Genomic DNA, 27,893 nt, shown 5'->3' with positions numbered 1-27,893 from the left:
GGCATTCAATCACTAGACAGCAATTCTGCACACTGAAATATGTGTTCTTTGTATGGCTGAATAATAAATGAAGGTTAATTTAAATTTGAAAGCACATTAGAAAATGGAACGGCATCAGGCGGTGCCAATGAAGGATGCTCAGAGCGATGGTAGTGAAGAGTAAACACATGGAAGGCTTTGAGTGCAAAAGAAAAGGAAAAAATAGGGTCCCCTCCCGAAAAACAGCAACAGTGGCTGTTTGTTTTAATCGCCACTTTATAAAACAGCTTGCCATCTTATTGAGTCAGGTTTTCCCACATTCCGATGTCACAAAAAGAATAATATGGAATGGGGTCTGGAAATGGCAATAAAATTTGTCACTCGACAAAACTTTTATTTGCTCTTTTATAGCAACCACACTGCTGCCTGATTATCCTATAAAAACAAAGTATACAGTTTTACTGTTCTGTGTCACTATGTCTTTAGCAGCAAAACAGAACACACATCATTTCAGGAGTGCCTTAAATTAAATTGGCATGATGACAAGCCCAAAGAGTGTCTGTTGCAGGCATTATGGATAACCCGGCGAATTCAAGGTGTCATCCTTTACAGGCTATCGATTAAAGCTAGCCAATATCCATCTCTTCAAGAATGGAATAATCTGCTGTCATTTCTGAAATGATGGGGATCTTGCAGAGAAGGTTAATCAGATTCCAAAGAAATCATATGTGGTCTCTGATGAATTGCAAGTCACTTTGAGATCAGTCATTGACCCCTAACAACACAGACTGTTGGAATACCTCACCAAAGACTCCTGATTAAGCTGAGCATTCATGGAATAAGAGTCAAGGTCCTCTTGTGGATCAGAAGCTGTAACAGGAATTAGAGAGTAGGAATAAATGGACAGTTCTCCCAGTGGAGACAGGTAGGAAATGGAGTCCTCCGAGGGATCAGAATTGGGACCCACCGGGCCTCTGTCTTTCCAGGCTTCAATATCAGTTTATTGGCCTTCCACCACTACACCCAGACAGTGTTCCCTATCATACTGAGCCTCTTCTGGCTTAGATGTTATGGAGGAGAAGAGCTGTATGTCATCAGCATAAAAAATATTTTTAATTAAGGCTACCCACTCTCTCCTAATCACCAAAGTACAAAACCTAACCATTCTAACAGCACATACTTCATATTGCACTATAAGAAGGAAGGCCATTTTTTGTAAAGAAAAAAAAAAGGATTAAAATCTTAGCAAACAGAACCCGCATTTATGACATCATTATCTCCACCTCCCACTCCCCACCCCACCATACACATTTTAAAGCCACTGATCCAAATAAAAGCTGCCAAATCTCGTGGTCAGCCATATATATTACCTTAGTAAGTTTCCTTTGGCCACGAGTACATGAGTGTCCTGTCCATTTTCACTGGCACTAGATTCAGCCTTCTGTGTCCTTTTGTCTGCTCTGCTTGTTTGAAGCATCTGGTAAACATAAACCTCTCCAGCCGACCATTCATGCTTAAATCCAAAATTACCTTCTTATTCATTCTGGTCCCGGTTGCACCACATGGTGTAGAAACCCATTTCCCCCTCATGTGCTGAAATGGCTTTGGCCTACAAGGTATCATTCCTTTCCAACTCATAGCAAATACAGGCTTAAGTGCTGTATTTGCCACCAGAAGGTCTGCCCATTCTCTGCCTGGATGTTGCTCAACCCAGCAATTGCTCAAAGTCAGAGTTAGATTAATTATTATACAAAATATGGTGTAGAAGGACAGGAAAACTAGGATCTCTGGGTTATATCAATATAATGGCTTCAGTGCGAGAAGAGAAGTCAGAGTCATAGTAGAATGCTGTGCTCCTTGAAATTTCCATAGGAATAATGGGGGAAATGTCCTGCATGAATAGTTTTTCCATTTCATTTTCTGGATTAAAAAATAGTGATTTTTGGAACTGGGAGGTGGAAACATTTCCTGAAAATCTCTTCCATTGGAAGAGAATTTAGCTTTCCCCACCCCAACCCAGTTTGTTGTCATTGCTTCTCCTGTCAGCTACTGCTTCTGTGCAATTTTCATTTTTATTAGTGACTACTTCTTTGTCAACACCCCTCGATCCTAGGCTCTTCCGTCTTGTCCTTTTTCTTTCAGTTCCATAGACAAGCCACCTTTCCATCACTGTCACCTGCCTGGCAATTAACCTGAGTTTGCTGTTTCCCCCTCAAACCATCTGGATGCCTACAATGCTTTAGAACCCTTCTTAGCAATTCTGCCAGCTTCCATTATCAAAATGTTTGAAGGCAGCGCAAAACTCTTTTATAAGGAAAAAGTAATAGAACTGCAAGAAGATAGCAAAAAGAAGCAAGTGTAAAGCCCATGGCCATTAAAACGCACACACTCTCTCACACACACGAACAAAACTGTCAAGTGTTAAGAGAACAGCATTAAGCATTGGTTAAATGAATACATTTTGCTCAAATCTCATTTCTTCCTTCTCACCCTTACTACTCCATTTACCATCACTTCCTCATGTCTGGCCATATTGTATCCTTCCTTGAACTTCTTTAATGCCTATGCAACATCCTTTCAGTACACCTCAAATACAGTACTAATTCTGCGGTTAAGTGTTGAGGGCAGGGAGAAATAGTCCTTTCAGATAAAATGAGAAATTGAGTTATTTTCTGAAAGCAAGCTGGCTAACAAACTGTCATTAGAAACCTGAAGCATTTGAGTTTCAGCCTAAAGATTCCTCCAAAGAAATGTTCCAGAATACGGTACTTTGTGTGTAGTTCTGCCTGTGACTGATGGGAGTTGGTAGTCAAAAACATACGAATGGCATCAAGCCAGTGAAGCCTGCTTTGTATAGAAGAAGCTTTATCCCTGCAAAGAGTACACACTGCCATTTCACAATGGGAACCATTTTGGGAAGCATGTGCAGGCTTAAAATACTTTCCACATTCCCATCCTGCCACTGATGGTCATGTGAACAGGCCTCCATATGTAGTGCTTTTATGTCCCATTGACTTCAGCCAGAGACTTAAGTGTGTCTCCACAACTGCTAAACAGCTGAAAACGTGGTCACTCTTCCACATATGTGGTTGAGGCTTGTGGCAGAGACTGGCATATCCCTATTGGCCTCATGGGCAGTAGTGAGACTCCACATTCAAATGTGCCACAAGTAGAAAAGGAAAACAGCTGCTTTTGGTTTCCTTGGCTGCACCCTTTCCCCTTACTCCCTTAGCAGTCAATTTTTCAAACAGTTCACCGTACGGTGGACTAGGGCAAGGCAGGATTTCTTCAAGATAGATATTCCTGGGGAACAACAGTAGGAGACAGCAATTATTATTAATCTTACTTGTTTTTTTTATTGAACTTGTTAGTCACTTGTTACACACGTGACTTACAGTGTATTTCCCAGTGAATTTCAACTTACTGCCCTCAACAGTTGCTTGCAGGCTTCCCTTGTCATATGGCTGGCAACTGTGGGAAGAGGATGCTGAACTAGAAAGGCCTTTATGGTCTGATCCACAGGGTTCTTTGTATGATCCAATGGGAGCCAGAAAGCATTCCCTTCTTTTAATCCGCCAGCCTTACAAACTTCTGCTGCTGCAGCTCCTGCTATTTTGAGTGTCATGGACTGGCTGGACACAAAGGAGGGGTGGGAGAAACCAGCGGGAAACTCCCAAGGGAAGAAGGCTCAGAACCCGGGGATTGGCGGTGGAACGATGATGAGTGGTCAGAGGGAGGAGCAGGAGCAGACTGGGAGGAGGAGATGTCGGAAGCTGAAGAGGTAACAGGGTTTAGTGAGCAGGGAGAGTATGTGAAACAGAGAAGTTGAGAAGCAGAAGTGGAAGCAGGAGAAGAGGGAGGCCAAGAGGCAGAGATGAGTCAGGCTGGTGAAGAAGCCATAATAATAATATTACTATAATAATAATTTATTAATTATACCCTGCCCATCTGGCTGGGCTTCCCCAGCCACTCTGGGCGGCTTCCAACAAAATATTAAAATACCGTAATACATGAAATATTAAAAGCTTCCCTAAACAGGGCTGCCTTCTTCTAAAAGTCTGGTAGTTGTTGTTCTCTTTGACATCTGGTGGGAGGGTGTTCCACAGGGAGGGCGCCACTACTGAGAAGGCCCTCTGCCTGGTTCTCTGTAACTTGGCTTCTCGCAGTGAGGGAACCGCCAGAAGGCCCTTGGCGCTGGACCTCAGTGTCCAGGTAGAATGATGGGGGTGGAGACATTCCTTTAGATATACAGGACCAAAGCCAGGGTGTCTTCCTATTCTGCTCTGACAAGCTCCTCTCCCCACTGGTCCCCCAGGACCAGGAGAGGCATGAAGCGGGAGGAGCAAAGGCAGGCATGCTGTCCGAGTCTCAGATTGTTTGGGAAGACCCAGGGCAGGAGGAGAGTTAGGCAGCTGTGGGAAGGCCTTCAGTCTCCACACCTGCCTCTCAGGTGTAAGACCTACTGAGAAGAGTTGCTGTGCTCCTTAGGCCTGGCACCCCTGAGCAGATCTTGTTTCTTCTAATAAAGAGTTAACTTCACTTACTCTGTGTGATTTATTGCTGGCTCACTCCTGACATCAAGGGGCTGAGAGAAGCAGAAAGAGTCAGCTAATAGTCAAAGTTGAAATGGGACCATTGGAGGCGGTTTGACTGCAGTCAAGTTTCAACACATCCTTTTCGTGTTGATGTTCTTTTCAAGCATCATCCTTGTATATTTAAATTTACATGCATTGCCCCCACTCCCACCCGTGGATTCTGCATAGTTGGAAACAAACCAGAAAAGCAACCTGGATTGTAACTGGAGCTCTCATTCACTACTTGCCTTAAAACTATCTACAATAACATCATGGTGGATATTTTGGACTTTCTGAAATTGCCCAATTGCTTCTTGCACTCTCTCTGTTATTTTTGCCTGTTTCACTCTGTAGCTGTTTTTATTACATTTGGAGCCGGAGTTGAAAAAGGCACCTGCCTTTTGAGTGCCAGGCTGTGATTTATTTTCTGTTGCTTGGTTTCAGGCCCCAGCAGATAAGTGTCCCACTGTGTCATGTACTCCAGATTAACATGACACAACACAGCTCTGCATGATCTACAACAAGCAAATAAGACAATGCAGAGCTGCTTATTCTAAACAATGCCTCCTAATGGACACACAATCAATATAAAACCAGGGTGGTTTTTTGTTTTCAAATTGGATGATTTGTTACTCACAGACTTATGCAGCTGGGTGGCTTGTAATTCTAAAAAAGAAAATCATTGCAGCTTTGTGACAACTGCAGTGTTCGTGCTGCTAGCAAATGTCACCCATTCCAACTCTTTTTGCTTTGGAAAGGAAGAGCTTGAGTAAAATAAACATAACAAGCATATCCAAGTAATCTGCAGCTAACTCATTCTATCCTACTAGCTGCTGAGTTCTTTTTCAAGGGAGGAATAGTCCCTGTGGAACGTGCTTCACTTATGAACAAGAGTCAGGTGTCCTGCTGTATAACTGCTGAAGTTTGAATACACCTGTAAATCAGCCAGAATGGAGAATTGCAAAGTAGAACAAAGTGTTGGATGAAGATCTTGGAGGATGGGACATTGAGGCAAGCTGAATGGGTTTATCTTCTCTTTACCCATGCACATTAGCTTTCCTTGCCCTCCATCCACCCAGCCACCCAGAGGGGAAGTGCAAAGCATATTCTGGTCATGGCTTATATGGCAGGAGACCACAGATGGCTAAGTAGTGACAGCAAGGGGCAGGAAGGTAGCCAGGTGGTTACAGGGATACCCAGTCATCCCTGGAGTGGGTGCCTCAGCAGGTGTCCCACAGGGCTTAATCCTGACACCAGCCCTGTCAGAACACAGATACAAGAGGATTAAATGGCACAAATTAGGTACTTTACATCTCTTCTTGAGGCTTTGTCCAAAGGTAGAAATGAGTGAAGCATTGGTAAGAGAAGGAAATGGCTTTGGCACATAAAATTATCTCCTCTCAGATATTGCTCACCTTGAAGTGAGGTTTGCTGGGGAGGGGCTTGGAGAAGACGAAGGCACCAGGAACCGAGTCTGATTATTCAGGAGTTGTTAGAGCCAAGTATAAGAGCCAGCATTTTGCCAGTGTTAATTATCAACTCTGGCTTGCATGTGTGCTTATTTATTGCAGCAGAGAAATTGCACTCTTGCTTAGTAAGTGAAATGTATGTCTATTGTCTCCTTGGAAGATTTGAGATTCCAAGAGAGAGTTAAAATGTAGCTCAGATGCCTTCTTGCTGCTTTTGTTGTCATGCAGTGCAAAAATCCTCTGCTCCGTAAACAGCGCTGTTGTTTCCTTTTTTGGATAAGAACTAGAGCTGCAATACAGAAATTGCTGACAGAGGCAGAAGCAAAACTCTTCTGATCTTCCAGTGACACCTACAGTTAAGAGAGCTATAGTCTCTTTTGAAGAGCTGGAACCTTACAGATCAGTTTGGTTCTGGGACACATAATGAAGGGAGCTTTTTAAGTAGCTTACAGTTTAAGATACTTGGAGTGTTAACTCTGCTTACCTGGCTGGAAGCCCCATTGAATCCAATAGTACTTACTTCTGAGTAGACATGGCGAAAATTGCATCCTGGTAGGACTACTGAGTACAACAGTATACAATGCAATACTTAGAAGTATTTTCATAAGCTTTTAAATGTTCCTACAAAGCTGCACATGGCTCCAATGCTGCAAAGTTTTATGTGAGTGTTAAAAACTCCCCTTTTTGATTGCTTTTAATAATTAAGTCCTGTCTAGGTACTGCTCCTGATGTCCTGAGTCTTGATACTGCTGTCCTATGTATTGTTTATATTTGTTTTAACTGTCGTGTATAGCTTTAAAATCTTTTAAATGGACTGTTATGTGGCTGCTATTGGCGTGCTTAGTTTTATGGATGTTAACATATTTAATTTTGTCAGCCACCTTGGGTGGGCTATGCCCCTAAAGGCAGCATATAAACACTTATATAAATAATAAATAAAATAAAATTTCCTGAAAGACATAAATACACACACACAAAAATCAATTAAGGATTCTGATTCCCCTCCTCCAGCTTAATTATATATCATAAATGCAAGGAATTCCACTGTATTTTACCCCCACACACAAATTGTTGACTTGCGGATCATTTAGGTTATTTTGTGAATGCAACAGCTTGTCTAACCAAGCCTATCATTGTTTACATCGTAATTTATTTGGGATGAAAGATAAGTAAATCAAGAGTCCTTTATTTTGCCAGGAGTTAACTCTCGTTCAGTTTACCTCTTGAAACCTTGCTTCTCAATAAATGAGGGATGGAGATGAGCTAAACAGTTGTTTTCCCAAGGTAAGCAATTGTGTAAACAGGCAGAATATCTAATCATCACCATGAGCAGGTGGGATCCAATTTTGCCAGCTGCAAATCCTGTTTAGTTTACAATTTGATAGATTATAGCTACAGCTGGCTGTGTGACCCCTCTTGCCAGGATTGCTTTAGAAGGAAGAGGAATAGAGGAACCATTCCTTCTTTGGTTATATCCTTGGTTTAAAGCAGTTTAAGGCAGCTGGGAGATAAGAAGAGGGCTTTCATAAAAGGCCTTTGTAAAAGAGGGAATTAAGATTAGTTATTTTAATTTATGCATTCAAATACATTTGAATGGGGAGCTTGCCATACACTAGTCCACGTAAAGATATTAAAACAGAACAGTGCAGTCAGAAGTGTTTTCTGGTGTACTCAGCATTTATTTATTTGTAAACGAATTTATATGCCACCTTTCATTTTGAGGAGATATTTACACTGCAAGTTTATCTCTGAAGATTATTTCACAGATCTTCTGAAGCAACAGAGAATGTCTAAGGGCTTATCCACACTCACCTTTCTTCTGCTCTTTCCAGGCATGGGCTATACTTTAAAGCTCAGGTCCGAAAGCCCTTTTTGCTCCAGAGCTTTCCCTACGAAAATCTGCTCTCAAAGCTCAATCAGAGCAAATGGCAATCCTCAAAAATCCCTAACTGATGTTTGCTTAGTGTGCACACTAAAGAGGGACTTTTTGCCTGGAAAGCTCAAGGCAAAAAATATTTGATATTAGTAGCCGATTTTAAAAAATGGAAGGTAGCCAGAATGATGCTGGGTTCCATAAAAGGAGATGCCATAATTAAATAGCTCATTTTTACTAATACTTTTGACAAATCCAGATGTCCTATGTGTGATTGGCATTTGGCTTCATAACACCCAGGCACACTTGGCTACCCTTATTTGACTTCTCTATTGCGCTTTTCATTTGCTGCTACAGTAAGGTCGTTAAGCATATCTTTCACTTTTTCAAGTCCTTGAAAACAGATTGGTAAGCTTTCTCCTTGGGGGTGATTTGTAAATTGCTTTGCAGAAGGCTTAAGCTCATGATGAATACGACTAGAAAAAGTTTCATCAGAGTTGCACTCTGGTGTCATTTTTCATCAGGTTGTTTCAGCCACTCACAGAAATGCAATATGTCAAACTTTATCTCTGCCTGGCTTTTACAAAACATTAATGAATTAAAAAAAAATGATGCCTTTGTAGACATCGTGCATTTGTTGAGTTTTGCTGGATGAGGTGTTCAAAACTCATCTCAAAGAAGTAAAAACAAAAAAACCTTCCAGTTGCAAAATATAGAGGTTGCTGCCAATGAAGTTGGAATACTTCATTCATAGAATCGTAGAATTGGAAGGGACACTGAGAATCCAGATGTAAAGTTGCTATGTATATTACAAGTTAGAGGCTGATACTAGCAAAAATGAAGTTACTTATAACATAAAATTTCAAAAAGATTGTGGCTACATATAACCAAAATTCAGGAAATCAACAGTCCAGAACAAACCAAGGAATGGATGGTTTCATTTAATGAGTATGTATGAGTAATTTTTGTACTATTTAAGTAGCCCTTGTAAAGATGAAGGGTTGCAGCCAATTGTTCTTTTCTGTTCATATAATAGTCATTAATCTAGTGGAGGCTCTCTAATGGATGTAGAGTGGAGGTGAGTTTTCCTCACCTTGGCTTCCTCTTGCAGCTCACACAGATTTTCTGGATGGAGCTGTGAAAAGGGCTACAGGAGAGGGGGAATTGTAAAAATCTCCTCCCCCTTACTTCAGTTACGGGCACGCCCACTGGATCAGAAGCCCTTCCATTTGTATGGCAGTACAGTCATAGTGTTTTTATTGTCATCTATCTCATTTATAGTATTTGACATTTTGGAGAAGACCAAGTGTATTGGCCATTTAGGGACACAACATGTGTTGAGATCACATGTTAAGGTAGCCAATTTGGCTCTCAAAATTGTGATTAAAGGATAATGATAATGTGGATGGACTCAGTCTGTAATGTAATGTACATAGCACAGTTTCCCCTTTGATGAGTATTTGTAGCATGTTGATGTTGCAGTTTTGTTGGTATTGATTAAGAAAAGAGTTGAAAGGGGTAGGGAAAGGAGTGAATTTCTGTAATGGCAAAGGAATTACACCTGGAACCCATGTACTGAGTGGTGAATTCTGGACCTCTTCTCTACTAGATGTCTAACCGAAGCCATTTCTGTTTCCTAAAATCATTAGCGAAACTTATTCCTCTGTTCATATTTGTTAACCGGGTCTCATTAAATCACGTCAAGTGGATAAATGCTGCTTCCTTGTGCTGAAAAAGAAACTGAGGAGCATTGCAATTAACTTACTTGCCTAAAGTAATACAGCAAATCATTGAGAGGTTGCTGTGAGTCGTCTGGAATTCATCAGAAAACCTGCCCTTAAACTTCCCTCAGCTTGAATGAGACCCATATAGATGAGAGAGGCCCTGATAAGAAAGAGCTGGTTGCCTCCCAAACCTCATCTTTCCTTGGTGTACTTTTCCTTTGTAAATACAGTGAAACTCATCCAATTGTCTGTAATCGGCTTTTAAGTCCTCGGTAGAACTTTCAATTGCCTCATCCAAGGTTTTAAAAGTCCTAATTTTATCTGAAACCCTGCATGGTATTTCGTTACAAAGGGATGTCAGGGAAACAAATGTTCAGAAATGGCAATCTAAGGAGAGCCCTACTGAGAACTTCTTATATACACCAGAGACCAATCTAGCTCAGCATTCTGTTTTCACAGTGGCTCTGTGGGAGAGCATGCAGAAGGTTCCAAGGTCACTCCCCAGCATCTCCTGGTATGGCTGGGAGAGACCTCTCTCTGAAATATTAGAGAGCCACTGTCAATCAGTGTAAACACTACTGACAAACCACAGGTCTGCCTTGGTATAAGATAGCATGCTATGTTGCTAGCTGATATTCAGTGGCATATTGCTTCTGATACTGGAGGTAATATGTAGCTATCTCTATTGCAGACTTCCATCAAACCTAGAAGGGGTTGCTGAGTACAACAGAACTAAGAGATCAAGTAAATATGTAGTAGGGTGGCCCAAGGACTCTTGATACGTTTCATCAGATACTTCCTTTCTTTCCATAGGTGAGAACAATATGTTAGAAGAAACTTGGGCGTACTGGTGAAATAGCAACTCTGTGTCATGTACCCACTTTAGAAAGGTGTGGTACAAGTCACTTTGAGTCCTTCTGTCATTATATGGTGTGTTTCTTCCCAGTCTGCATCACTGCCTGTTGATGGGCAGATGGAGAGATGCTCAGCCTAATGACATGACCAGGCCATGTAGTCCATTCCACTATACACTGTGCAGGGACATTTTGGCATGAAGCTTCCATTTGGAGAAATAGGTCTTTGGAAACATGATATAAGTTTTTTAGACCATATAGTTCCACCCTTATACTTGCATTATTCATGTTTATAACATATCATTGGCTGCCTGGGTTGTGTGTCTATTGGCTAGATGCAAATAGTATCTATTAATAATGACTGCTCCCCGCATAAAACGGGGGGCGCCCTTTGCGTGGACGCGCGCAGCCCCTGGATCTGGAGCGGCTCCATTCAGCATAGGCCTTCCCTCAGGTGGGATACCTGGAGGTCTCCGCCTACCTCAGTCAGATGTCCAATCCCACCTGGGAGAAGCGTTGCCAAGGAGACCAGGCCAGGTGGGGGAGGGATTACCTGCCCACACAATAGAGGGAGGATCTTACCTGGGAATCCTCACTTGGCTCCAGAGCTTCTCCCACCCTACCCACCCTCAGTTAATGCCTTCTTTTGCAGGTTAACTTTTCTTCACAGATTTTGCAGGTTAACTTTTCTTCACAGGTATGTGGGCGCTGCTATGTTAAGGTCGCTGTTAAAGGGCCGGAAAGGAATTTCCCTGCATTGGCAGGTTTCGCCTTTCCCGTAGCAAAACGTCACAACTTTGGCGGTATCAGGCCTTGGGCGGAATCCTTTAGTCCATCTTCCTCTTGCAGTGGCGATACCAGGGTTCCCCGTTAAAGGGGTTTCTGAAGGGAGGCTTTGACCGTACGCCGAAAGGTCGTCATTGCTCTCCCCTGCGGCGGTGGCGTAACGGGGGTGGCTATCTCTGCTTGAACATATGTTCTCCAGAGCCGGCCCATCCCCACACTGGATAACCCTGAAGCTCCCTAGGTCCCCGGCTGGGGACTGGGGAGGGAGAACGCCCAATGCCTGAGCCAAGGTCTACCCACATTTGAAATTTAATAAAGTTGTGGCCAATTTAATCCCATAGCACGTTGTCTTGAGTCGTTATTCCACATGACGGGGGGGGGGCCGCTCGGGACCTGGGGACTCCGTCTGTCCACGCAAAATCATTTCCTCAGGTTCTTACTGGAGAAACCATGGCAGTGTATTCTGTTTAGACTCTAATACTAGACATTCCTTACAATAATTCATTATTTATATGAGCAGAATATTCAGATTTTGCTACATGGTACCATATGCTTCTGCGTTGTAAAGGTTTAATATAATATTTAAACATGTAACAAAGTGTGTGAGAGCAGTTTCAAAAAGATAGGGCCCATACTTTATCATCATGCAGATTAAGGTTGCACAAATCTGCCATTTAAAAAACTTTTACTGCTTTGTCACCAGCAACACACTGTAAATTCTATAAACACTGAAAATACACGTTTATTGCTTATATTTTATTCTTACCTTGTTTAATTCAGTTTAACCACAATTGTACTTCACACGCCACACAACGCAGAGGTCTTGCTACCAAAACAATGCATTCTCCAGAAATAATTTGTTGGGCAAGTGAAAATGGAGAGATGCTATTGGGCGACAGGGAAAAGGCAGAACTGCTCAACACCTACTTAGCTTCAGGGGAGGGTGACCAAGATGATCGAGGGTCTGGAAACCAAGCCTTAGGAGGAACGGTTGAGAGAGTTGGGTATGTTTGGCCTGGATAAGAGAAGACTGAGAGGAGACACGATAGCCATCTTCAAATATCTAAACAGCTGTAAGATGGAAGATGGAGCAAGCTTGTTTTCTCCTGCTCCAGAGGAACCAATGGATTCCTGTTACAAGAAAGGAGATTCTGACTCAACATCAGGAAGAACTTTCTGACAGTATGAGCTGCTTGACAGTGGAATGGACTCTCTTTCATTGTATTTTACATTGGATTTACATTGTATTTTAATATTCTGTTGGAAGCTACCCAGAGTGGCTGGGGAAAACCAGCCAGATGGGTGGGGATGATGATGATGATGATGATGATGATTAGAGGTTGCTTGGATGGCCATCTGTCATGGATGCTATAGTTGAGATTCCTGCATTGCAGGGGTTGGATGACGTGACCATTGGTCCATGCTTAGCTTTCCACTGAAAACAATGGGATATAAAAGTGCTTAATCTGGCTAGATATACCTTTACTCTGTATGGTTCTGTAGCATGATTTTTATTTGTATACGGCTATGAGCATAACTGCCTTGCTGGATTTTCCTGGTTGCTGATTTTATAAGTTGACATGTTTGGTTTTGTTTCTTAACCACCACCACCCCCCAAAAAACCCCAAGAGAAATACACTAAAATCAAAATAATCACCTGTATTTAAACTAGAGATTTTAAGAAAGAACACAGTAAGCTGCATCCAACTAAACTATAGTCAGAATAGACACATTGAAATTAATGGACCTAAGTTAGCCATATTCATGAACTTCAATAAAGACTAATGTTGCAATTTTGTCAATCCATCATTATTTTAATTTGGGGTACACTTAAACCCATACAGCAATAAATACTCAAGCTGTAGCTTTCAATAGTAATGACAACTTGTCTCTGCACTGACCAAACTACTAGCTCAGTTTACTCTCCACTTGTCAGTGTGGAACAGTACAGTGACCTGATACTGCCAGTGTGAGTAGATAAATAGGTACCACTGCGGCCAGAAGGTAAATGGTGTTTCCGTGCACTCTGGCACTCATCATGGTGTCCCGTTGCACCAGAAGTGGTTTAGTCCTGCTGGCTACATGACCTGGAAAGCTGTCTGTGGACAAACACCGGCTCCCTCGGCCTGAAGCGAGATGAGCGCTGCATCCCATAGCTGCCTTTGACTGGACTCAACTGTCCAGGGGTCATTTACTTTTTACTACTGGTCATACTGTTGGTATAAACCTCATTGAACCTGCTTTAGTTAAGGACCACTTAAGAGCTGTAATCTCTCTCTGTGTGTTGTTGTTACTGTTGTTTTTAAACCAGGTGAGTTACTTTCTTTGGTGTCCTTTATTACCTGCAGATCCAACACGATTTATGGTGGCACCTAACAGCATGGATGTCACTGCTGGCGAAAGTATTCTTCTGCCTTGCCAGGTATCTCATGATCACCCGCTAGATATTCTATTTACTTGGTCATTTAATGGACACCTGATAGACTTTGAAAAAGATGGGGATCACTTTGAAAGAGTTGGAGGGGTAAGTATCACTATTAGTAATCTACCAAGGCAATTCTTTATGAGTGCTGAGAATTTCAGCAATGAGCAAGATATGTTTATGGGCAGACCTACAACTCTAGCTGTGTTTATATCTTTAGAGCACATTTCCTCCCCTCAAAGGATTCTGGGCACTGCATTTTACCCCTCACAGATTTACAGTTCTGAGCAACCCTTAACAAACTACATTCCCCAGAATTCCTTGAGTGTGGGAAATGTGCTTTGAACGTGTTTTAAAGGTATAGTATGCATGCAGCCTCTGCCAGCTTCCAACACTGGGTGTGTACACACCTACATACTCAAACTGTAATAGTATGCAACATAATAACTCCAGCAATGAAATGCTTCATTTATGTACTGTCTACAGTTCCAGTACAGTTCACTCTCCCTTGAACTGACAGTGCAATCGGAACAGAGGTACTTTGCTGCCGATGTGAACCAGTACAGTGGTATCTCGGGTTAAGTACTTAATTCGTTCCAGAGGTCTGTTCTTAACCTGAAGCACCACTTTAGCTAATGGGGCCTCCTGCTGCTGCCGCGCTGCCGGAGCACGATTTCTGTTCTCATCCTGAAGCAAAGTTCTTAACCCAAGGTACTATTTCTGGTTTAGCAGAGTCTGTAACCTGAAGCGTATGTAACCTGAAGCATATGTAACCTGAGGTACCATTGTACTAAGCTAGATGACTCAGGAGAAGGCAGGGTCTATATTATAAATTCAGGTATTTGGGCAATTAAATAAGCTTTTTATATTATTATTTTTAAATAAGCTTTTAATGTACCACTGTCCTGTTTAAGAACATCAATGTGAATGTGTGCACTGAATAGATATACCTGTTGTGAAAACAAACCCATGTTTAACTGACCACTCCTAATGAGGGTCATGGGAAGAGTTGGACACTGAATCCTCTGCTGGACCCGAAACCCTGCCAGCTTCTGCCACCAGTGAGATAGGAGGAGTGCCTTATCACCATTTTTCTTTTGCTCCATCAGTTCCAAGTTGGTGTAGCTCAGGGGCCAACAGGTTAGACCAGGGTTTTCCAAACTTGGGTCTCCAGCTGTTTTTGGACTACAACTCCCATCATCCCTAGCTAGCAGTGTCCAGGGATGATAGGAATTTTAGTCCAAAAACAGCTGGAGAACCAATTTGGAAAACCCTGGGTTAGACCCTCATGGGATCCATGGAGCTTAGCATCATGCAAATGCCAAGTTCCTGCTGCACTGCTTTGAAATGGCCTGTTTGAGGGCCTTTCTCCTGGCAGCTGGAGGACTGCAAGCAGTAGCTTGCTACCATTTTAGGTGGAGCTGGGGGCATCTGCTGCAGTGAAACCCCACCTCACCAGTAGTCCTCTGCACTACTAAAGCTGGCAGAGAGGATATGAAATACAACCTACCTGCTCCCGCACCCCCCAATGACATCAAGGCACGGTTGGGGGCAGGATTGCAGCCTAATTCTTTCCAATTGTCTTGCTAGCGTGGTAATCTTTGTATCTCCTCAGTTGCATTGTCCAAAGAGTAATTTCTCAGAATTCTCTGCTTTTCAGAAGCTCAGGATCATTAGCAAATCATGACAAATGTTCAACTTTGCACTGACATAGAAACAAATGTGAAGTTAGGTCTTAAGCATTTGGCAGTAGTTTGCATTATTTGTCACCATCCTTATTTGCATTATTTGTCACCACCCTTCACAGCTTAAAAAAAGAAATTGGGTGACATTCAACTAAGCTCTACACGGAAGTGGACCCACTGAAATTAATGAACACGAATCTGTTATGTCAATTAATTTCGACAGATCTACTCTGAGTAATACTTATTTGCATACCACCCATTACTGCTAAGCAGGAAGCACCAGATGGTGTCTGAGAGGCAGATTGCCACCTTTTCTATATAATGGAGATCAGCTTATATTTAGTATATGTGTTACCAAAATCCAAAATGGCAGAGACAGCAAGCTGTTCTTTGAAACTGAAATAAGAATGGGTGGGTTCTATACTACATAGAATGCAAGGCTCCTGTATGGGAATGTACAGCTCTGATGGCATCATATGAGGCTGCACATGACTTTGTCTTTACCCTTCTCACCAGAGCCCAGAAACTTACCTACAGCCTTGCAATAAATGCTGCCCACATAATCAGGCTCTATTTTATCCCTTCTGCTGCTGCAATTGTCTAGTGTATGCAGACTTTCAGCCATGCTTTGGGTTCCAGAGATGATCCAAGCAGCTGCTACCATCCTCATAATCACCCCCTTATCCCTGGCTGTTAAGGGAATCAGGCTTCAGAAATATTTTGGAAACTTGGACCAGAATCCAAAGAGCTATAGAACTGGTACTGTTCATGATCATAAGGAGCCCTTAGACTTACCAAACAGCAGCCCCCTCCCTGCTCTCCTCATGTATGGCAAACTGCTTTATGATCAAAGGGAACTTCAAACACAGCTTGTGATACGACATAGGAGACAGCTGTTGAAATGGGAGAAAACTCTATTTCCACTGGGCTAGTGCAAGCCCCTTTCATGAGCAGCTCTTTGGATCCTAGCCACTGTCTAATATCCATCCTTATGCAATGCTGTTTGAGTTTCTCCTAGTTTTAGCAGTACATGCAAGAGCGACACCAAGCCTCTGGCTTGTATGCTTCCTCCCATGCCTCTTCTCTGGCATAAGCGTGAGATGAGAAGCCCCCACTTCCTGTTTAAAACTAATCAGAATTCTTCATTATGTCTGAATTCAGGGAAACTGTGGTTCCTGAGTGGAAAAAGCTGTGATCAAACCTTGGTTTGTGACCGCTGTTTGTTCTCAAAATTATTATTTTTTTTAGTAAAAAATCCTAGTCTTATACATGGAAAAATACGGTAGTTCATTTTAAAGCCATTTGAACAGTAGTCACTATTGCTGGTACTTATAAAGCATTTTTGTTTTCAAAATGCTTTACCCTCTGCCTTTATTTATTTTTTACCTCATGTAAAATGGTCATCAGCTATTTTAAGGTAAGCTGAGGCCAAGCGCAAGTAATTTGCCCAAGGCAAATTAAGCCAGTGCTACCTGGAACCAGCTATCCCAGATCCAAGGTAAACTCTGAGCCATACTGGTTTTCATTCCACAAACAGAAGAGGAAATTGCAGTTGCAAACATTAGCTGCCATCCCTTGACTATCAAGACAGGTGCTGAAATGCGGAAAGCTGTGGAAGATAAAATAAATCATTTAAAAGTTCTGCCCTGCAGGGGGCATAGCAGTGGCGATAACAGCTGTGGCTTGCAATTACATGTAATTGTATCCCCAAACCCCAAAATATGTACTATATTAATATCTCTCAATTAAAAGGCTGCAACTGCAGTCTTATGCTTAGATTTCTAACTTGTTAAGCACTGTGCCTGATGGACAGAGAAAATGTGTTTGGGTGTGTGTGTTTTTCGAGTCACACAATCATGCAGAACTATAATTAGTTACCTGCAATTGCTAATCATACATGAGCATTTGGCATTTGGAAAAACAAATTATCCTTCTTTCATGCTAGGTAATGCACATGTCCTCAGAGAGCACTGTCCTCATGACCTTTTAATACAAAAGCCAGGCAATCGAAATGCTGGCTGCGGCACAAAGACTGTGGAAGCTGTTAACAAATGCGTCCCAATTTGGGCTGGTGCTCACTTGTTAAATGGATGTAGGAGGAATGCAGACATCTGAATAGCAATGAAGGCTATAAACTGGATGTCTGGAGTATGGCAAAGCACAGCCCACCGCCCCCCCCTCCAACCCTCCGTCAAATCACATTTGCGGTAACGATTTGACTGACCCGAAGCTCCTGTGTCCCTTATAGGCAACCATACTTTCAGCTCTTATCTTCAAGGAAAGCTCACATATATTAAATAGGTTATGGGTTGCGTTATGAGCATTTTCATCAGCTGATGTAAAATAAATCCATTAGCCACAGTTGTCCTTCATGTGATAATGATGTTTAGAGCTCATTAAAAAGTAATTGTAACCACTTTCCCTTACTTTATCAGCAGGATTCAGCTGGTGATTTGATGATCAGAAGCATCCAGCTGAATCACGCTGGAAAATACGTCTGCATGGTGCAAACAAGTGTGGACAAGCTATCAGCTGCTGCAGACCTGATTGTAAGAGGTATTTGAATTTTGTTGCCGTTGTTGTAGTAAAACTACTGTTCCCACCAACCGCTGCTATGGATAATAACATAAAGCACAGCTTGAGAGAGTTTACTACGCTCGATAACTAGCAGCCTATGAAGTACTACTGATTATTTGGTACAAAATATGGAGGGGGGTCTTCTATCGAACCTTAAATGGTAACAACATGTGCTAATTATTTATTTAGTTCTGTTTGAAATGTTGATGGCGGTGTTAATATGCTGAATGTGGATGTGCGCAGAGGCAGTTTATGTGAGAATGTACTTTGCTGAAAACCCTGAGGCCTTGTGCATGTACTGATTCCCTGTACCCCTTGGTGTGAACACAGTTTCACCTCGTGGCATTTCATGAGGGAATGGCATTTCAGCTAGGGTCAGGCAGTGGCAATTTGCTTGCAAGTTTTGCCCTTTTACAAATTTGCATAGGCACATACTGCCTTCCTGTGACACTTCAGTGGGTCACTTAGTTGGGCAGGATGGGGTTGAAAATTACATATGTTCTTTCACTTCTCCCTAGTTTTAACCATTGCTCAGCAATGCACATGTGCAATAATGTGCAAGTGATGGCTTGCAGAAAAGAAAAGAAACCAATGGGGTTTTTTGTGCTGCGCAATGGCCACTTCAGCTAAATATGCTTGGCAAACAGCTGCTATACAGTGGTACCTCAGGTTAAGTACTTAATTCGTTCTGGAGGTCCATTCTTAACCTGAAACAGTTCTTAACCTGTTAATGGGGCCCCCTGCTGCCGCTGCGCTGCCGGAGCACGATTTCTGTTCTCATCCTGAAGCAAAGTTCTTAACCCGAGGTAATATTTCTGGGTTAGTGGAGTCTGTAACCTGAAGTGTATGTAACCTGAGGTACCACTGTACATTGCAAATGGTGGTGGCTTACACAGAAAATGAAAAACCAGTCCCCTTCACGTCATGCATTGGTCACTTCAGCTCATCAGCTATCAAAGGGGTGTTGCACCTGGATCATTCAAGTAGCCAAGCTCAGTTACTGATCCAGTTACAGGTGATTAGAACAGAGATAGATTTGGAGTCTGAAAGTTGAAAGCTAAACTGGCAGCAATTTTATCATTGTCCAGTGTTGGAATGGGGCCAGAAAATAAATTCCGTTCTCAAAATTTTTGGAAATGTTACAGCAATTTTGACTTGGGACAGTGAGACAGCTGCTCTCCAAAATGAAATCAGATTTCAAGATAGAGTGCCCCAGTACATTTCCTGCTATTGCTGGTTTTCACGTTGGCGGCTGTTACGGGGTGAACATTTGATATGAGATTTACTAATTTTAGTTAGAATTTATTCCTATGCTGCCTTTCAGAAAACAAGAAAGGCTTACAGAATTGTGACTTTGGGCATAACACACAGGATAGACTTAAGATAGTTTAATGATAATTATGTCATCTCACCGAACCCTGGGAAATGTAGTGCTGTGGAAAAGGCTAAATATACTTAATACGGAATCCTTTTTACTCGTTAAATTAAAAATCCCAGGATTCTTTTGAGGGAGCTATGGCAACTGTAGTGGTATAATATATTTGTTCCGTAGTTAGGACCAACGTTTTATGACATCCATCTATTGGAAATGGGTTTTTTCCCCCTCCCCCAGACAGCCTGCACTGTGACAGTATTTATTCAAGCATTTTTCTGCAGCCTTTTATAGTGGAAACCTTCAAGGCAGATAAGGATATCATGATAAAAACAATCAGACAGGAGCATAAGTGCAGCAGCCACAGCTGGAACCTATTGGTGGCCCAGATCCTCACCAAACTCATCCCACAAGGCCAGCCTTGATAGCTGGGCAGGGCCATTCACCTGTCTGCTGCTTTATGTCACAGTAATGCTCAGTGTACGCATTACACTGAGTGGGACGCAAGTGGCGCTGTGGGTTAAACCACAGAGCCTAGGAGGTCAGCGGTTCGAATCCCTGCGACGAGGTGAGCTCCTGTTGCTCGCTCCCTGCTTCTGTTGCTCGCTCCCTGCTCCTGCCAACCTAGCAGTTCAAAAGCACGTCAAAGTGCAAGTAGATAAATAGGTAAGGTAAACGGCGTTTCCGTGCAGTGCTCTTGTTTGCCAGAAGCGGCTTAGTCATACTGGCCACATGACCGGAAGCTGTACGCTGGCTCTCTCGGCCAGTAAAGCGAGATGAGCGCCGCAACCCCAGAGTCGGTCACGACTGGACCTAATGGTCAGGGGTCCCTTTACCTTTACCTTAATGCTCAGTGTAAGCCATTTTCCTTTGCCCATACAAATTTAAATCAAACAATGAGGACAACAGCACAGTGCTGTCAATCAGCCAACTGGAAGGGCTGGCAAAGCATTCTGCCTTTGCAACACTGATAGCCATGGTAGCTCTTTCAAAGGCTCAATGAACCCCCATTTTGGTAGAGCCATGTCTTTTCCTACTCCACACCAGGCATCAGGTGTAGGGTGGGCGGGTGCACCTTGGCTGATATAAACTCACAGGACCACTTAGGCCAGGGCTCAGCGGACTTTTTCAGCAGGGGGCCGGTACACTGTCCCTCAGACCTTGTGGGGGGGCCGGACTATATTTTGAAGGGGGAAAAATGATGCAAGAGCACCACGAGCCCCGGTGGCTGCTTACCTGTGTCTTGTGAGTGGCAGGGGCTGGCAGTGGCGGAGGGACAATGAGCAGCGAGTGAAAGGGCTCCAGAGAGGGGCTGCTTAAAATGGCGGCTGCTCGAGCTCTGCTGGTGCTGGCACCAACAAAGCCCAGCCCCCTTCCTCCTCTAGGCAAGGCAGGGAGAAGCCAGGAGGAGGGAGGGAGGAGCCGCCGCCGTGTGAGGGAAAGGGAAAGAACGCACATGCTGGTGATCCACACGGCGATTCCTGGACTGTCCGCAGGCCAGATCCAGAAGGCAACTGGGCCTGATCCAACCTGCAGGCCTTAGTTTGCCTACCCATGACTTAGGCTTACAAGCAAGAGCTTCCCCACCCCGACCTACTGTATAAAGCAAGAGACAGAATGCTAACAGAAGAGGAGGGAAAATCCAGAGGGAATTTCATTCAGCACAGACCAAGTTACTATCCGAAAAGCCACACACTCCCTGCTGCAGGGCAAACAGAGTGAAATAGCTAAGCAGGATTGTTTGGTGTTCCACAGCTCAGGCACCACAACCAAGAAAGCCAACTGGAAAGCGGTGTCTCTCTTTCCCCCCCGCCCCCGCCCCCATTACAGCATACTCCAAATGGCAAGGAATCAGATAAAGGAGCCTCTGCACAGGCAAGCTCATATGGCACGAGAGAGTCCTGAAAACAGTTTGGGACCAGGGAGTGATTTGGGACACCCCTGACTGAAGCACATTCACATTAGGTTTTGTTGGAATAGCAGGTTGTCTGAGGATCGCTCTCATATCAAAGGACTTGTTTTATAATACATTATGATGGCCATCGGGATGCGGGTGACACTGTGGGTTAAACCACAGAGCCTAGGGCTTGCCGTTCAGAAGGTTGGCAACTCGAATCCCCGCGGCGGGGTGAGCTCCCGTTGCTCGGTCCCTGCTCCTGCCAACCTAGCAGTTCGAAAGCACGTCAAAGTGCAAGTAGATAAATAGGTACCACTCCTGTGGGAAGATAAACTGTGCTTCCGTGCGCTGTTCTCGTTCGCCAGAAGCGGCTTAGTCATGCTGGCCACATGACCCGGAAGCTGTACTCCGGCTCCCTCGGCCAATAAAGCGAGATGAGCGCCGCAACCCCAGAGTTGGCCATGACTGGACCTAATGGTCAGGGGTCCCTTTACCTTTACCTTATGGTGGTCACATTGAGCCATTTAAGCAAGGAAAGTTCCCTCAGTTTATTCTCAGCTCACTACCTTATATAGATTTAAGTTGCCGATATCATCCTTAATTATCTCATGCTTTTGATCAAGTGTGTTGTGCTTCTGAATATGAACGCTGTGGTCCGTACATAAACCTCTTGAAATTCATAGAAGAAGCCATCTTCCTCTTGCCAGGAGAGAGAATAGGAAACGTGATCATTGTCCATTTAAGAAGACAGCAGTGGTTTATCAGCTGTTCCCTCATGGGAGCAAGATATATTGTTGCTGCACTAAATGCACACTCCATTTAATGAGGACGAGGCCCAATGAGCAGTTTAAATACCAATACATTAGGCTGCTAAATATTTAAAATCCGTAATACTTGAAGTTCTTAACCGAAAGTATATGCATCATTTTGTAGGGAATAATCTTAAATTTTGCTAGGAGTCTGTTAAGAGGAGAATATATTGCAAGGAGCCTGCAAATTCAGCTAATGACTTTATTCCTGCATTTTGAATTTCCTTCCCCCCCCCCCACACCCCTCCTTCTTCCAAAAGGAATTTTCTTTGCACATTGCACCATCTGCTGGAGAGGAGAAAAGAGCAGTAAATCAAGCTTTTACATCACCTGCTGATAACAGCTAGTGATGGAAAGGCACATGGCTTATCTTAGAACTTGACTTGAACAGGGGGGGAACTAGTTATAGCTGTGGTTCTGTTTCTTCTACACTTAAAATTATTACTGTCACTACATCGTTGAATTTGACTGAAATACATGACAGTTGACAAAAACTAAGAGATCTGTGATACTTTTAATCACTCTCCACTTTAGCTTAGCATAAGTTTTCTGAATTTCTTGGGTTGTTGCCAATAGAAACTCACCTCCGAATAAATCAGCTAGGTTTTAAGGTAGCACAAGCATCTATGACCTTCTGCTTCATCTCTCTAACAACCTGTCTTTTGGATTCTGGTGATAGGATTATATCCCATTTTTAAAAAAAATAACTAGTAAACATTTTATGTAGGTCAAAGCAGAATATTTTAGCAGGTATCTCTAAACCTGGGGGAAGAGGTTTTGCTTGGTCAAGCAGGTGGGGCTTCTCTCACCATGAAGCCGTGTGGGAGAGCACATCTGTGGACACTCCTCTTGGGAGGCCAGAAAACACTTTCAGGACAGAACACGGCAAAACTGTTATGATCAAAGTTGCATTCCCAAATATAGGAGAATTTGGAAGTATCAGACTCACTCTGTATGGCTCCTTGAGAAGGAGAGTTATGACATTTATCCCTTAAAACTAGTATAGTCGTACCTTGGTTCTCGAACGGAATCCGTTCCGGAAGTCCATTCAACTTCCGAAACCGTTCAGAAACCAAGGCATGGCTTCTGATTGACTGCAGGAACTTCCTGCACTTAATCGGAAGCTGCATTAGACGTTTGGCTTCCAAAAAAAGTTTGCAAACCGAAACACTCACTTACAGGTTTGCAGCGTTGGGGAGCCAAAATGTTCAAGTCACAAGGCATTCGAAAACCAAGGTACAACTGTACTGAACCCAAATGGTGAGATATACTGCAAACGTGTTTACCACCTATGAAATGCAACCACCAGAGGAAGTTTACAGAGCCCTTTGTAGCAGAGTGCAAAACTCTTTGAAAGGAAGGACATAGGAATCATAGAACTGTAGAATCAGAAGGGATCCCAAGGTCTTCTCGTTCAACCCCCTGCAATGCCAGCATGGTGCAGTGGTTAAGAGCGGTGGACTCGTAATCTGGTGAAGAGGGTTCACATCCCTGCTCCTCCACATGCAGCTGCTGGGTGACCTTGGGCTAGTCAAATTTCTCTGAAGTCTCTCAGCCCCACTCACCTCACAGAGTGTTTGTTGTGGGGGAGGAAGGGAAAGGAGATTGTGAGCCGCTTTGAGACTCCTTAAGGGGAGTGAAAGGTGGGATATCAAATCCAAACTCCTCCTCCTCCTCTTCTTCTTCTTCTTCTGGAATCTCAACAAAAGCATCCATGATATGTCATATTGGACTAAGCCTCCTTGCAAAGTTTTTGTATTTCTTTTTAGAGGGAGTTGCTATTATTTAACATCATCCACATATATTGTGTAGTAATATTTGCAGAAGACTACCTGATCTCAGACGGACCCAACCACAGGATAGATGTATCCTGATTACTAGGGGAAAAGGAAGGACAAGCTGCAGAGACTCTAAAAACTAGAAAATAAGACAAGAGCAGGAAAAGTGCACTAAAGGGGAGATGAAAACTGCACCTCTTTAGGACCCCAGAGTGTGTCTGGTGTGTAAACAACTCACTTACCAATCACAGCTCTGTCCAGAAACTGACAGGTGGAAGCAGCCAAGGTGGCTCATTTCATAGAAATTACTTGCAAGGGTGCATGTACATTTTGCTTCCTAACTTTCTTTTCTATGAGGAATAGAAAAAATGAAAGCTCAGAGTTTGGGACGGGGCATGTCCAGAGACACCAATGGAAGCCTACATGGGCACTCGGCTGGTGAACTCTACTGCAGACATTCCATTTTAACAATTCAAGAATCTTCACTGCCCCATACACTAAATATGAGCCACTGTCTTGCTTTGAAAGTTTTAAAGCAGGATCAGTTAGAAAGCCACAAATGACATAATTTTAATGTGGCCTCCAAGGTTCTTGGTTCTGTCTTCAGGCAGGTGTTTTACACCCCATTTCTAACCTTTAATAAAGGTAAGGGGACCCCTGACCATTAGGTCCAGTTGTGACTGACTCTGGGGTTGCGGCGCTCATCTCGCTTTATTGGGAGACAGTTTCCGGGTCATGTGGCTAGCATGACTAAGCCGCTTCTGGTGAACCAGAGCAGCGCACGGAAACGCCGTTTACCTTTCCGCCGGAGTGTTACCTATTTATCTACTTGCACTGGCGTGCTTTCAAACTGCTAGGTTGGCAGGAGCAGGGACCGAGCAACGGGAGCTCACCCCGTTTTGGGGATTCAAACCGCCGACCTTCTGATCGGCAAGTCCTAGACTCTGTGGTTTAACCCACAGCGCCACCCGTGTCCCATCCTTTAATAGTTGGGTTTAAAAATAGCAAAGTCAAAACACTGCAATCCTATACGTGTTTATTTGGGCTTGCTCCTAGGTGTGTGAAGACTGCATCCTCACAGTGCAATTCTCCACATGTGTACTCACAAATAAATGTGGCTGTGTAAGTGTGTTTAGGACTTCAGTCTCAGTCCATTTTTTATTTTAAACCATAGGCTTTGCATCTACTGTTAAACGTAGGCTGGCAGCAGAGCTTAAAATACAAAACAGAAAATTCCATTATGGACGGGGCTATCACAGAATGTAGAGCTTTAGATCAGAGTCTCTGTTATTGCAAACTATATCGTTTCAAAAACAAAACAAAACACTTTATGATTGTTTCTGGCTGTTGCTGCACAAACAACCATTTTAGATGTTATATAGTCTTGCTTGTTCGATAAAAATCCTATTTTTGGCAATCTCATCCAGAAATATTGTTCTAGCTGTCAGTTAAGTAAGTAAGTAAGTAAGTAAGTAAATAAATAAATAAATAAGTTGGACTATCCATTGCAGAAGGAGATAAACTTATCAAAATTGATTTCAGTAAGAATTCAATTGAGAAAGCTCTGAAATGAAAGTATAGTTTGCTTGAGGTGTCTCATATTTCCCTATAATCAATTGCTCCATCTACTGACCATTAGGGAGATGTAATTTGTAAAGTACATCATGCTAGGTAACGCTATAATAACCCACCATTCTGCCTTTGAACTGGCAGATCTAGGAAGACTGACCAGCTGTGAATGCAAGGACTACTAAGTATTCTTGCTGGAGGCACACAGTACAACCTTATTCAGAACTGATTTCATAGAGTGCTGAGGGGTAAAGTTATACTGGAGTGGTTACATTTCAAATTATGGTTTTAAAATGACTTAATTTAATCTGGGGTTGCAAAGCAGGCTGTGACTTTTTTTACTGAACTGTTTGAATGGAAATTCAAGTGCTAGAAGGTTAGGCATTAAAAATAGGTGACTAAATCATGGTATTTCAGTCTCTGAAATGTTTAATTGCACGTGATGAACATATCAAGGATTATTTCAGAGTGAATGTGCATAGGATTGCACTGACATTCATTTATTTAACATAATCCTGAAGCTGCTATCTCACAAAGTTTCTAGGCCTTGCCTCACAAGTCTCATATTTTTAACTACGGCAAAATGCAATTTTGGAGTCCCTATCCGTTACTTTCCCTAAAGGCTTTTTTCTTAAAAATGTGTAAGTAGTCAGCATCTCACTATCTATAGGAGATAAAAGTGAGTGTCCAAGAGCAGATTCCATGTGCAAAAGCAACTATGCATGTATTTAATCCACTATAAAATACGTAGCTTTAGCCACTGTGGTTAATGTTTGATTATCTGTGCGAAAATAAACTAAAAAAAAAAAAAAAAAGTGCACATCATGGAAATTCATTCTTGCTAAAGGGAACTATAAGTGGTCCAAATTAAATATATATTGTCCAAAGTATCCCAGGGTTGTCATTGTTTGATCTTTTTTAAAAGGCTTCTCTGCATACTGAAAACTATTAACTTAAACCTTGAGCTGAAAGGTAAAGTCTTGTTACTTCTTAATACTTGACGTGAGATATTTTACATGCAGGGTATGTCTCGTTGAGGATATTTGAAACTTGTGTTATGTGTGTTTCATAACAGGTCCACCAGGTCCGCCCGAAGCTGTGACAATTGATGAAATCACAGACACTACAGCTCAGGTATCCTGGAGGCCAGGAGCAGATAATCGCAGTCCCATTACAACATACGTTGTTCAAGCAAGGACCCCATTTTCTGTGGGATGGCAAGCGGTCAACACAGGTAACTAGACATCTTAGAACATGCAGAATATGACCACTGAAGCTTGCTTTAACTGTTTTCCATGAGCCCATGGGATTTCTGGTTATAGGGAAGAAGCAGCGTTGGTCTGATCCAGTTCTCTTCTTGTGACTGAATGGAACATATCATTAACATCTATATCTATATGTCTTTCACAATATTTTTTCACCCCAAATTTAGCAAAGATTAGCAAAATTAGCAGAGATTACGAAATTTAGCAAACAGAAAAAAAGAGCAGCCAACTATGGCTTATCTCTAGAGTCTACATTCTGTCGTCCCCCCTTATTTTGTTCTTAACCCAAATATTTCATTATTTGGTAACCATTGGGCATTCTTACATTTCTCGCCTAGTGCCCGACGTTATAGATGGAAACACATTTACGGCAACAGTAGTGAGTTTAAACCCGTGGGTTGAGTATGAATTCCGGGTAGTTGCTGCCAGCCTTATTGGGATTGGAGAGCCAAGCAAACCATCAGAGAAACGGAGAACTGAAGAGGCTCGTAAGTAGAAGCTGAAATGCTGCATTTGACATTTCAATCAGTCTTTGACACTTCCACTGAATAACTACTTTTGCGTGGTCAAAATAGTCTGCATAAGAGAGCAATGCATTTAACTGAGCAAACTTTATTTTTAGCAGTTTACTAAGGCTGTGTCCACACCTCCTCATGCTCATAACAGGAAGCATGGAGGTACGGACAGTGTTTCCTTTTTGACACCTTAGTAAAGGGACCCCTGACCATTAGGTCCAGTTGTGGCCGACTCTGGGGTTGCGGCGTTCATCTCCCTTTACTGGCCGAGGGAGCCGGCGTACAGCTTCCGGGTCATGTGGCCAGCATGACTAACCCGCTTCTGGTGAACCAGAGCAGCGCACGGAAACGCCGTTTACCTTCCCGCAGGAGTGGTACCTATTTATCTACTTGCACTTTGACATGCTTTCAAACTGCTAGGTTGGCAGGAGCAGGGACCAAGCAACGGGAGCTCACCCCGTTGCGGGGATTCGAACCGCCAACCTTCTGATCAGCAAGTCCTAGGCTCTGTGGTTTAACCCACAGCGTCACCCTTGTTTTGACACCTTATAGAGTGCCATAGCCCATATATCCCAACCTTCCCAAGCTGAAGGCCCTCCTGGGGTTTTGGACTAGATCTGCCATCACCCCCAATTACTGCCTTGCTGACTGAGGCTTTATATGTGCACCATAGCTTTAAATCACCCTTGGAGGGGGGGAATCATGGGAACTGTAGTTTTCCCTCATAGATATACTTTCCAGCATC

At 43.0% G+C, this 27,893-nt stretch overlaps 1 protein-coding gene across 6 annotated transcripts in view; it reads left to right on the top strand.

Moving 5' to 3' along the window:
- Positions 1-27,893, top strand: part of LOC114590891 (contactin-4) — a 531,471-nt gene that overhangs the window by 488,413 nt on the left and 15,165 nt on the right. For 5 of the 6 annotated variants that reach the window (XM_077925014.1, XM_077925015.1, XM_077925017.1 and 2 more), the window contains 4 exons: positions 13,608-13,783; positions 17,802-17,922; positions 26,444-26,602; positions 26,972-27,121. In XM_077925014.1, the coding sequence (XP_077781140.1) occupies positions 13,608-13,783; positions 17,802-17,922; positions 26,444-26,602; positions 26,972-27,121 (606 nt within the window). The remainder of the gene's footprint in view (positions 1-13,607; positions 13,784-17,801; positions 17,923-26,443; positions 26,603-26,971; positions 27,122-27,893) is intronic. The other variant, XM_077925018.1, reaches the window with a different exon arrangement.

The sequence above is a fragment of the Podarcis muralis genome, chromosome 2 (genome assembly GCF_964188315.1).
Source record: "Podarcis muralis chromosome 2, rPodMur119.hap1.1, whole genome shotgun sequence".
NCBI classification, from domain to species: Eukaryota; Metazoa; Chordata; class Lepidosauria; order Squamata; family Lacertidae; genus Podarcis; species Podarcis muralis.
This window is presented reverse-complemented; position numbering and strand designations above follow the sequence as displayed.